This window comes from Archocentrus centrarchus, chromosome 4, assembly GCF_007364275.1.
Source record: "Archocentrus centrarchus isolate MPI-CPG fArcCen1 chromosome 4, fArcCen1, whole genome shotgun sequence".
In the NCBI taxonomy this organism is placed as follows: Eukaryota; Metazoa; Chordata; class Actinopteri; order Cichliformes; family Cichlidae; genus Archocentrus; species Archocentrus centrarchus.
In genome coordinates, this window is record NC_044349.1 from 3,402,817 (window position 1) to 3,415,754 (window position 12,938).

Consider the following 12,938-nt stretch of genomic DNA (forward strand, 5'->3'; position numbering starts at 1 on the left):
AATCTGTTGTGTTTAGTAGAAATCTATTGGTAACTGTGCAGAATATCAGCTTAGAGAAGCCAGGAGTCTGAAAACTGAATTTTGTTTTGTTCTGTTTCTATTTAGAATTTGAAATTGCATGAAGTAAGCAATATCAAAATGCTGAGAGAGTGCTGAGTAATGAGGGATGACTCAAAAGCATTAATAAAACATGTCTGATCTTACCCATATTTCCAAAATGAGAAAAAAAAAACATGAGTTATGAATTTCTGTTTACCGTCTCCAGGCTCTACCTTCAGTCTGCCTGCTCTGTTAGAATAAAATGTTCAAATCTCAGGGGACCGACCTCATCTTTATGTTTTTGGTTGGGCGTTCAGGACATTCTGCCTTTTAAAATACAAAACTGTTAATGCGTGCTGGAATTGCATGCTCTTTCTCATCGTACATGCTGCTGCTCATTATGCAGCATAAAACTCACATCAGTTTATTTACAGTAAATAGAACAAGAGCATGAACGGGACCAACAGGTATAAGTACATTTACTGAAGTATGGTGTTAATGTACATGTTTTTTATTTACATATTTTATGTGATTCTACTTTCTACCTCTACTGCGCTTTATTTTGGATGAAAATAATGAACTTGGTGCTCTTTATTATTTCTATAAAAGCTTTAGTTTTTTATTATTTTGCAGATTTCGTTGTATTATTATAGATGAATATGTAATAAAGTTCATCTCCAGCTGCAACTCAGTTTCCAAGTGATATAAGAATTAATGAGCAATAATTATGATCCAGTAATAAAATGCATATGACTGTGCATACTGTAAGTACTTTCATTTTAGGTATGTTAGGTATGTTAAGTATATTTTGGTGCTAAAACTTGCTTACTGTTGTATTTAAGTCGGATTATGATTTTTATCTAAGACTCTAGGCTCTTGGACAGTGTACTTCTCATGTAAAAAATCTGCACAGTGAGAGCACAGGCCTGATTTCACCCCCCCCCCCCCCCCCCCCCCCCCCCCCCCCCCGCCCCCCCCCCCGTCCCCCCCGCCTCCCCACGCCTCCTATGCCACCCCACTGAAAAAATATGGAAACGCCCCTGCTAACTCCAGTCATCTCATTTTTCTGCCACTGCTGAGGTCAGACTAGGCTAAACTAGACCCTAATCACTAACACAAGCTGTGCGTTCACGCACAGAGCCCCGCTATAAAAGCCAGAATCCTCCATCCGGGCTGGTGGAGTCATGACGGAGAGCGGCGGGGCTCTGGAACGTCTGAGGTGAGTACGCGCGTAAAGACGCACAGGAGCTAAAGCGAAACGGTAGGAAAAATTTAGCTTTTATCTTTCAGGATATATTATGCAGAGCAAACTGCTGCATCGCCGCAAAATAGAAATTTGACACTTGCTTTCAACAGAGGTCGTTTTAAAATATATTTTTAATTTTGTGGGAGTTAAGGCTTAAATTATTGTTATAATCACGTTAGTTTGCATGCTTATTTTAATCATGTTTTATAAATTCCTTATACTGGTTATTAAATTGCGTCCGCTAAAAAAAAAAAAAAGAATTATTATTGCTGCTGCTGTTGAGAATAATGGATCAATATAATTTATTAGAGGAGTTTAAAGTAAATATGAAGATGGATGGTTGTGTGGTTGTTTTAAAGGAGAAGGCTGTAACTTTTTGTAGTCAGAGTTACGATGAGAAACTTCTATATGTAAAAGAAAATTTTAATGGAAATAGGATTTATGTGCTTACTTTAAGGTGATTAAGTCTCTGTTCTAGCTCCAAATAAAAAATAATGAATAATCCTGCAGGGATTTATGTAAATAAAATGGTATTTTCTAGTTTACGTAATTTTTTTCATTATTATTTCGTATAAATTGATTGAGATATATATATATATATATATATATATATATATATATATATATATATATATATATATATATATATATATATATATATATATATATATATATATATATCCCATTAATACTAAAAAGCAAAGGTTACTGACTTCAGAAATCAAGAATTTATTTGTAGTTTGAAGAAAAAAGAAACTTTGTCTTTTATTATGTACTAATTTAAGCCCTGGCTGTTTGTTTTCATGATAATAAAAGTAAAAACCATGACTGATATTAGTGTTGTGATTTTCGCATCTTGGGTCTGGGTGACATAAATTTGCAACCATCTGTGTGCCATCCAGTAGTGCAGGCTCTGGTCACAATGCACCAATTTGGAAACAGCATAATAAGAACTATTTCTCTTCCATAGGCTTAATATTGGTTACTTCATGAATTTTATTCTGATTTATTGCACTGGCCAGTTTTGTCACCAAAGAACTTGTTTAGGTTCAGGACATTTAAAATAAACCCTTTTACAATCTAATGGACACTTTAGAAAGCTTAAGTGCTACGCTTTATTTACCGCCTGAGATTTGGCATGCAGTTCTTCACACAACCACTAGAGGTCTCCTACATGGTCTGTGTCGCCCTCTGTTTGGGATGGGTGATCGCAGCCTTGTGCCTTTTTTGCAATGTCCATGATGACCTGTTCTACTCTGCTTCTACTGCTTCTACTGCTTCTACTGTTATTATGGGATACACAGCCCCTGTTACCTTTACTTTATATATTGATTTTGTATTAATTAATTTATTTTTACTTATCACATCTTGTAATTAAAATAAAAGCCCTGGTTTTATATGAACTCTGATGTTACATTTATGTTGTGGCCTATATTAATGTAGTTACACAGTAGTTACGCAGAAAAATACATAACATATATAACATATGCTGTACTCTGATTCCAAATAAATCTTAAAAAGTATGACAGTAGTGTTGTTTTTGTGCGTACACCACAAAAGCAAAAAGGGGCCCACACAGTTATTGTACTGTATGAAATTCTTGGACAGGATGGTGTCACATTGTTCTCAGATACATCAGAGGGACAAAGAATCCACTGTGGTCCACAATCAGATGAGTTTGAGGCTCTTGGTGAAAGAGACAGATCTTAGAGGCAGATCAGTTGTTATGAAATTTATATACATAAACCATGTGTTAAAGTAAAATTGCAGTGTTTGACATATATCACCTTGACTTCATTAATTTATCTCCCAAATCAAATAATGATTTGGTGTCAAAGTATGTGATTCATTAAAATAAATTCATGAACATCTAGGTTGAAACCAATTAGAGTAGCTAATGAGACATTTGGATTGTTCTCCGTGCTTTTTATCTTTTTTAATTATCTTCAGGGTTGGATTAACCCTCCAAAGAGAGTCACTGACCCGTCATTTGTCTCACCCAGTGCATTTTGTATGCATTAGTTTGTAATTTGTGATCATCTATCATAATGTAATTAAGCACAAATATAATAAATATGGAAGGGTCCTTGTGTGGTGCACAATACAAATACAAATGCAATCAATCGGAAAACTATAGCAATTTAAAAGGCATTTGAAAACCAGGCTAAAAATAGAATTGAGGTTAGGCTACCAACTGTGCAGAGTGGCCAATTCTCCACACTGGTCCAGACCCTAAAGGCATCCGAAGGCTCAAAGCACCACTGTGTAATTTTCTCCCTGTAACTAATTAAAAAAAAAAAACATTATTTTGTTAATCTGGTGTGCACCATTAAAGCACAGTATAGACTGGGCCTTCATAAGGCTTATTCAGTGGGATATGCATTATTGGCTACCTGCAAGCATCATCTCACAAAGTTAAAATCCAGTTTAAATGAGGCAGTTTAGTAAGTATTGTTATTAGTGTTTTTATAATTAAGATTCAAAACATCCAACATGCTAAAAACATTCAATTTTCAGAAACTAGAATAGCCACCTCCACATGCCACGCCTGATGATTAAAAGCATGATCAAAGCTCAGCTAAGAAACAGCATAGGTGGGATGACAGTCCACAATGGAGTCTTTCCAACCATATAAGAAAAGAAGTGTGGAAGGATATGATGTAATAGCTTTTTATATCCTTGCACAGCACCAGTCAAAAGTCAGGAGACAACTTCTAATTCAGTGGTTTTTCATCATTTAAAAAGTGTCTGCATTGTAGATTAACACTAAAGTCATCAAACTATGAAGAAATGCATATGAAATTATTTAGTAAACAAAAAAAACCCCAGAATTTTTTATATTTTAGATTCTTCAAATTAGGCACCTCTTGTTTAGATGACAGTTTTGGACATCTTGGCATTTTCTCAGCCAGCTTTATGAGACAGTCGCCTGGAATGGCCTTCAGGTAACAGCTGTGCCTGTCGAGAGTTCATTTTTCTGAATTTCTTGCCCTCTTAATGTGTTTGAGACCATCAGTTGTGTTGTGAACAGGTAGAGTTGTTATAAAGTGAATAGTCTTATTTGAGTAACGTTCTAATTCATATTATGGGAAGAACGACTCAACTAAGTAAAGGAAAACAGTCCATCATCACTTTAAGAAATGAAGGGCAGTCAATCTGAAAAATTTCAAGAACTTTGAAAGTATCCTCAAGTGCAGTCACAAAGACCGTCAAACGTTATGATGAATCTGGTTCTCATCAGGACCGCCCCAGGAAAGGAAGACCAAGAGGTCCCTCTGATGCACAGGATCGGTTCATCAGAGTTACCAGCCTCAGAAACCACAGGTTAACAGCACCCAGGATAAGAGTCCACCTAAATGATTCAAGAAACACACATCTCAACATCAACTGTTCAGAGAAGACTGCTTCAATCTGGATTTTATGGTCAAATTGCTGCAAAGAAGCCACTTCTAAGGAAGAACCAAGAGGAAGAGAATGGCTCGGGCCAAGGAACACAAGGAATGGACATTAGACCAGTGGAAATCTGTCCTTTGGTCTGAAGAGTCCAAATATGAGATTTTTGGTTCCAAACGTCACGTTTTTTTTTCTTTTTTTCTAATATTACAAATGTCATGTCTTTGTAAGACACGGCAAAGGTGAGCAGATGGTTCCTACATGTGTAGTTCCCAGTGTGAAGGATGGAGGAGGAAGTGTGATGGTATGGGGGTGCTTTGCTGGTGACACTGTTGGAGATTTATTCAAAATCCAAGGCACACTTAACCAGCATGACTACCGCAGCATCCTGCAGCAACATGCCATCCCATCTGGTTTGAGCTCAGTGGGACCATCATTTGATTTTCAACAGGACAATGACCCCAAACACACCTCCAGGCTAATGTAAGGGCTATTTGACCAAAAAAGAGGGTGATGGAGTGCTGCGTCAGATGACCTGGCCTCCACAATCACGTGATCTAAAATGAACTGAGATGGTTTGGGATGAGTTGGACTGCAGAGTGAAAGCAAAGCAGCCAACAAGTGCTCAGCACCTCTGGGAACTCCTTTAAGACCGTTGGAAAACCATCTCAGGTGACTATCTCATGAAGAGCAAAATTAAAGGTGCCTACTTTGAAGAATCTAACGTATTTTGGTTTGTTTAACACTTTCAAGTTTACTACATGATTCCTTATGTGTTTCTCCATAGTCCAGATGACCTCAGTATTTATTTACAATGTAGGAGAAAAAAGAAAAACATTGAATGAGAAGGTGTGTCCAGACTTTTGATTGGTACTGGATATTCTATTGATACTATATAATGATAAAAGTGTAATTCACTGACCAACTCAGCCTGAATGCCTTGTGCTTGTTTAATCTGCAGTGAATAAGAAAGTGTGCTTTGCTCTTGTTGCATGACTGTAGGTGTTCATCTGCTTTAACTTGTTGTGTAAAACTTGTCCAGAACATTAGGTCACCAACGCACTGGTTACTTTAGAGCTCCAGTGGTTCTGTGCTTCTCTTCTACAGTACGTCCTGTGCTATACCCTTAGCTTTAGTTTGTTTTGTAATCTGTATGTTGTATAGGAGTGTAGAAGAAAGTGAATTTCATTTCACTAAATGAATCATCGGTTCAAGTCCAGTTGATCTGCACTTATTTAACACAGAAGATTGTGCTTATTGAAACCAACAGTTTTATGTTATCCTTGTGTTTATTTCCCCATTAAAAGGCCATAATCCTTCTCATACTATGTTTTCTCTCACTGTGCTCCCTTCCAGGAGGTGTTGCTTTCCCTGTACACCACACTCTCGGTTCTGGCCTCCATCGTGCTGCACTCGAGACAAAGCCATGACTGCCTTTAAGGGCATCTGGACTAAGGAGTTCTGGCGCTGTGTGGGGGCCGAGTTCTTTGCCATGCTGCTCTTCGTCCTGCTTGGGCTCGGCTCAACTGTCAGCTGGGGCTCTGTTAAGGAGAATCCCCACCCCCCTGACCTTGTGCTCATCTCTCTCTGCTTTGGCCTGACTATTGCCACCATGGTGCAGTGTTTCGGCCATATTAGCGGTGCTCATATCAACCCAGCAGTCACAGCAGCTATGGTTGTGACCAGAAAGCTGAGCCTGGCTAAAGCAGTCTTTTACCTTCTGGCCCAGTGTGTAGGAGCCATAGTTGGGGCTGCTATACTCTATGGCATCACCCCAGCCTCTGTCAGGGGTGGCATGGGAGTCACTGAGGTAAGAGCAGAATGACAAGCGGGTCTTTAAATGTATATCTATTTTTTTTAAGTGATTATTATCAGCTGTTCGAGGTCACCTTCTGAATTCCTCTCTGATAACAAATGTGTAACTTTTCAGAATGATTTACCTTCTCAAAAGTAAAGACCAGCCTGATCGCACAGATTGGCTCCAGCTGATTAGCTCTGTCTGAATGGTTAAATGGATTGCACTGTATTCAGACTGTAATGTCATCTGCATGTCGTTATATGCTAATTGTGCTTATCCAGATCATATGTCAGCAGTGTTGGGGTGGTTACTCAAAAAAAAAGCAGCCCATTACACATTACTCTCTGGTTTTCTTAAAATTAACAGTGTTGTTTCACTCACACAGGTGAATAAAAGTCTTTCTGTGGGCACTGCCCTGGTTGTAGAACTCTTCATCACCTTTCAGCTGATCTTCACCATCTTTGCCACCTGTGACCACAAACGCAGTGATCTCAACGGTTCATCTTCTTTGGCTATTGGCCTGTCCGTTTGTGTTGGTCACCTGTTTGCTGTAAGTACCCTAACACCCATGCAGTTGTTACTATGAGTGATGACTTGGTTCCTAGTAAAAGCACCTAGTGCACTGGATGAGGCTGCTGTCTTTTAACATGCTGTGGTGATTTGCGCCTTGTGCTTTATCTAGACTTGAGAAAAATTCAGTTGTCACTGTAGCCATCAGCAGCTTTTTATTGGCACTGTTACGAAGTGGCAAATCTTTCAGTTACACTAGAACACAGTGAAAGCTGAAAGCACCGAGATCTTTGCAGTTTTGCTGGTATGAGCTTCATTTCACTTCCTCATTCAGTTGCTTAGATGGATGGTTGTTGAGTATTGTCACAAAGCCTGAAGAGTTGTGGTTGGAATACAGTGACCCCTAGTGGAGAGGTGAAACATCTCCAGGCACCTAAAAATGAGTCCAATTGCCTTATTTTCTTCAGGAAATGCTTTTTCTAGTTCAACTGCTGAAGTCTTGTTTTATTTGTGAATATCCATCTGTCATGTTCCTGTGATGGTGGTTGTGATTGTTTCCTTAGATTCCCTACACTGGAGCCAGCATGAACCCTGCTCGATCCTTCGGCCCGGCCGTGGTCACATGGTCCTGGGAGAATCACTGGGTAACAACATTTTGATTCATATTCATTATCAATATGCAGAGTCGTGGTATCTATAGCTGTGCAAAGAAAACAGTTGTAGTGATAAATTCAGAAGGAATCTGCAGCTGTCCTCAGCTTTATGGAGCTTTGTAGGGAGTTTTAGTTAACTAAGGGTCTGGACCACATCGCAGTGCTCTCGTAGCATCTTTTCCAGCAGCAGGTGTGCTGTTTTACACTATCTGCAAAGCACCACACAGCTGAATAACACAGCTAACATTTAGCTAGTGTCACGGTCCAGTTCATGAGTCATGAGAAATGATGAAAAAGACCCAGCTGTTTGTTTTATATCTTCACATTTTGCTAATATTATAATTTGGTCTTCGTTTGTAAAATACGCCCCCTGCCACCGGTAGACGTGTCCGTGTTTGTGATCAGTCACATGCTTTGAATGCTGCCGCTGAAGCTCATAACCACCTTTGTGTGAGTGCTTAGCCTGATTGATTATGCTATGATAAGTGAATGTTGAACTTGCTCTACATCTACCTCAAAGGTGTCAGTTTCGTGTCAGACTTGTTTTTGCTGCCCCCCCCCCCCCCCCCCCCCCCCCCCCCCCCAGATGGAAACCAGAGTCAGTTATTGCAGGTCTGATGTAACACTCATCTGTCAGCTGATTCTGGTGGATGATTTAAATTATTTTTGGATGTAATGTGGCGTTTTGTACCAAATGTGTCCAGTGTCAGCTTTTTGTTTGGAAAGTTTTTTTCCTCCAACAACAAAGAAGGATTATCTCTGAGCTCTTTTCAACAATAAGCACAGAAACTTTGAAATGAATCTCTGCTGCGCTGCTATCCTGACGCCTCGTTAGTATTCTGGGTCTTTGTGTGTTCTCTCAGCTTTGAAGTCATTGCTTGTTTAGATTTTGATCTTGGAGATTGTTGTGGTCTCTCTCCTTTGTACAGCTTTGATATTCTTTCTGCTTCTCATCATTTTCACACAGCACTGTCTCATTTCACGGGGAGACACTTTCTCCGTCTCTTTCATTTCCTCTGCCTTCGCACTTATATCTGTGTACCTGCTGCTGCGGGAATGGCATCGCGAACATGGAAGATGCTGTCTTGGATGTCACTGCTGTTTTACCTTCAGACATTTCAGTGACTGTACTTTATGAGCAAAGCAGAGGTGTGCATTTTGGTACAGATAGGTCACGTCCCCTCTAGAGTCTGGTTTCCAATGCTTACTATTATCAATTTAAAAATTGTAAAATTATGAGAATGAAACCAAAGTGATTAAAGTGATAAATCTACAACAATAAAACAGTCATAAAAATCATAAAATGCAGGAGGAAAACACTCAAGGAGCCAAAAGATGCCACAGTTTGCAAAGGATAACACAATCAAATTCTACCCGCCAAAATATACTGAAGCGCTTCCTTTACCAGATGTCTAAACTACGCTGAGATGTGCTTTAAAAAGGAAATCTGAAAAGCTTTTTAAAAAGACATCTTTTTGCCTTTATGTGTTTTGTGTAAAAGTAAATGCCCTCTTTCCCTCCCCAGTATCTCTGCAAACTTCCCACCAGAAGATTCAAACAGACCATGATTCCCGCTGCACCACCAGGCCACGCTAGCGTGTAGGAACAGGAAATTTTTGTTCAGACGCTCATACAAACAACCTAACCGTACAACGCACAATGAGACGCACAATCTGGAAAGTGTAAGTTCAGCAATGGAGGCTGGTGCTGCATACAGTCAGTATAATGTTAGCTTGGAGCTCCTGAGCCAGAAGTTTGGAAATGAGTTCACTGCACAGTCATTAGTGGGGTTTTTTTGATCTGTTTCCACCTTCATGAAAAATCGGAGCTAGGCTGGATTAATTATTGATTGATCATTATATTTCTGTGTCATGGCACTGCAGGATACATCAGCCAAAACTGCATGAAAAATGTGAGCAGAGAAAACTCCCAACTTCAATGAGAAGTTAGGAATTCTAACATTTAAAGCTTTTAAATACAAAAGTATTTTTATCCTCATGTGCACCCTTGTTATCCTGTAAGGTCATTTCTAACAAATAACACTGTAGCTAAATGGATATTTTATGTACTTTGTGTTTTATTTGTGGCATAGCTTTTTATCAGTTTAAATGTCTCATCCATCAAAGGCCCTACAAACACTGCCTGCCAGTCCAGCACCTCTCCCACAGCAGAGACGATAACCAAGACGAGATGTGTGCACCACTTTTCTGTCACATAACTAAAAGGTGTAGACGTGCTGTTCGCACTCTGGACCAGAATAAACACCTTCAGTTAAGATGACGGTGCTATCAGCTGTTAACAGCACTTTACCGCCATGAAACTGGAGTCCTTTTTTGTCTTTGTGTGCTGATGTTTTTCTGTCTCTATCTTCAGTTACATTAGTGGCCCGGCTCAGTGGAGGGCGATGACAGACTGCCAGACAATCTTTACCCCTCAGCCTAAAAAGGCTGATGGGGCATTCTCGTCACCCCGCTGGGCGGGCGGCCAACTTTCAGCTTTGTGAATGTGAGAACTCGATAACGAGGTCACCTGGGATTTTCGAATTGATACCACAGATGCATCTACTAAAAGTCTTGGACGAGATAGTTCTTGCCATAATAATGCCAATTACAGAAAGTCACAGTATTCTCAGTGGTTTATATTTATTATGATTTTAGCATTTCTTATTCCTGGTTCTTACTTTGCCATTTGAAAGTGACTAAGGCTCTTATGCATCCCATTCAGATCTACCAAGGCCGGCTAATTATGTGTTCTAGAACTTGTGGTTCCAGAGGATTTATGCCACCTAAAGATTCTACTGACAGGCGGCTGAGGGGTAGCACTGGCAGCCTCCAGGATTTTCTTAGATGTGGTTTGAGACCATCATTCATTGGCTTGTCAGAAAAACTGAAGTCTTGTTATTTATTTTTAATGTTTTCCTCTGTGTGGCAAATCTCTGTAGGCCCAGTTTTTTTGGGGGGGCTGTTATTCAGGCTGTTATGGAGAAGCACACCACAGGGATTCACATACACTAAGTTTTATTTTGTGTGTGTGTGTGTGTGTGTGTGTGTGTGTGTGTGTGTGTGTGTGTGTGTGTGTGTGTGTGTGTGTGTGTGTGTGTATCACCCCAACAGATCACTTTGCTCTCAGACTGCTGGCTTACTTGTGGTTCCTAGGATCCTTAAGAGTAGAATGGGAGGCAGAGCCTTCAGCTTTCAGGCCCCTCTTCTGTGGAACCAGCTCACTCTGTTTATACCCCACTCTGCACTTAATCATTAGTTATTATTAATCTCTGGCTCTCTTCCACAGCATGTCTTTTCTCTCCCCTCAGCCCCAGCTGGTCACAGCAGATGACCCCCCCCTCCCTGAGCCTGGTTCTGCTGGAGGTTTCTTCCTGTTAAAAGGGAGTTTTTCCTTCCCACTGTCACCAAGTGCTGCTCATAGGGGGTCTTTTTGACTGTTGGGTTTTCTCTGTAGTTACTGTAGGGTCCTTACCTCACAATATAAACCACCTTGAGCAGACTGTTTGTTGGGATTTGGTGCTATATAAATAAAATTTAATTGAACTGATATGAAGTGAGTGAATCTCAACAACTGTTGGATGTATTTCTATAAAATTTTCTAGTGTGCCTAGGAGATGAATCCTAATAAATTTGCTAATCCTGACTTTTCTTCCAGAATGATATTGAGGTCCGTGTTAAAATATGTGAATTCCTTTCAAATCTAACCTTGATAATTGATAAATGTTTGTCGTTATTTGTGCAGACTCAGCATCACCCATGTTCCGTGTGTTTCCTGTGTGTTTGTGTGCTAGGTGTACTGGGTGGGTCCATCGATGGGTGGGACTCTGGCTGCAGCCCTGTATGAATACTTGTTCTGCCCAGACCCAGAGTTGAAGAAACGTTTCTCTGAGACTTTCGTCAAGGCACCCTTCACTGCTACTAAACAACGGCAGGACTCAGGCACAGCCCAGGAGCCTCTCTTCACTGTCATGGATGTTGAAAGAGCTGAGAGGAGGGAAAGGGAGGTATCTGAGGAGGTGTTGTCCTCTGTTTGACTAGAAAGGAAAGGAAGCACCGGTGCCCAGGCTGCTGCACAGCAGTCTGCTCTGAAGGAGACTATCCTCCTGTAGACAGGCACATTAAAATGGTAACAGTTATAGAAGGAAGACCGAACATTTCAAGACGGGGGCCTTCTTCTTTGGCAACCAAAAAGATCACATTTGCAAAGTTTAAGCAAAGGGCTGCAAGGTTTTCATAAAAAATGAAGTAGATAAATAAAAAGAAACTGCTGAAAAGTGTGTGCTTGTGCTCATGTAATATGTATTTAGAGTTTCTTTTCAGGGGAAGTGTCACATCTGAGGAACAACAAGGGTGAAATCTGTGGCACTGTTCCAACAGAGGAAAACAGACCTGAGGAAGAGAAAGTGAAAGACAAACGGCAACAATGAAGCAAACTTGTCCCACCCTCAGTCATACTCCTGAAAATAGGGATGCATTATAAAATTAATGTTGAGCTCCCTGAAAACAAAACATCTTAACGAGTGATTTCATCTCTCTGATTCTGTTTTCTTCCATCTGAACATCATTTATGCTGACTTTCTGCCAGAAAACACTGACATGCTTAAAAGTCAGCGCTCACAGCACGCCCACTCTGGTGTTTTATGATGTAAGCAGCTAACAATACTTGTTAGGGTACAACATTAAGTTTTCATAACCTCAAGAGGCCATCTTAATTTATTCACTGATCTTTTTGTTGTGCTCACACCATCGGAGGGGGGTTGCAGTCTGCTTTTAAAGTATCAAGTTCAACAGAGGAGAGGGCACCCTGTGGAGTCTCATCAATTTCTAACCACAGAAGACAAAAAGGAGGAAAAACCTGCATGCCATGAAAACATACTTGAACTTTTGATCCCCTTTGAAACAGAGAAACGGTGTGCTCAGGCAGAGGTGAAGAACAGCAAAAAGAAATGTGCTTATTTAATAGTTTATTCAACAAAAAATATGTAAAGCTCCACTTCACGTTAATCCTGCTGTACAGAATTTGTCTGCAGTTCAGTTGAAGGCGGGGGTGCAGAGACTACTCAGGAGGCTGCTGCTAGCTTTATGCCTGATATCAAAATAGAAGATGCCCTAAAGTGGTTCATGGTACTGGGATGTCTCTAATAAAAATGCACTGCTGAAAAAATTAAAGGAACGCTTTTTAATCGGAGTCAATTAAACTTCTGGGATATTGATCTGGTCAGTAGCAGAGAGGGTCGTTAATCAGTTTCAGCTGCTTTGATGTTAATGAGATTAACAACAGGTGAAACTGATTTTCT

The 12,938-nt window shown here is 40.2% G+C and overlaps 1 protein-coding gene across 1 annotated transcript; it reads left to right on the plus strand.

The window, feature by feature from the left end:
• Positions 1-1,119: 1,119 nt before the first annotated feature.
• On the plus strand, positions 1,120-11,984 carry LOC115778738 (aquaporin-4-like). Its single transcript, XM_030727017.1, has 5 exons — positions 1,120-1,258; positions 6,035-6,488; positions 6,862-7,026; positions 7,550-7,630; positions 11,433-11,984. Exons 1-5 carry the CDS (start codon positions 1,224-1,226, stop codon positions 11,673-11,675), a joined length of 978 nt encoding a protein of 325 aa, XP_030582877.1. The 5' UTR covers positions 1,120-1,223; the 3' UTR covers positions 11,676-11,984.
• Positions 11,985-12,938: the final 954 nt, after the last annotated feature.

What these genes read in the sequence shown, in the direction of transcription:
- LOC115778738 (XM_030727017.1), top strand. Translation starts at nt 1,224, where the DNA reads ATGACGGAGAGCGGCGGGGCTCTGGAACGTCTGAG. An exon ending in GGGGCTCTGGAACGTCTGAG is followed by an intron (nt 1,259 to 6,034) that starts GTGAGTACGCGC and finishes GCTCCCTTCCAG; the next exon opens with GAGGTGTTGCTTTCCCTGTA. An exon ending in GGTCCTGGGAGAATCACTGG is followed by an intron (nt 7,631 to 11,432) that starts GTAACAACATTT and finishes TTTGTGTGCTAG; the next exon opens with GTGTACTGGGTGGGTCCATC.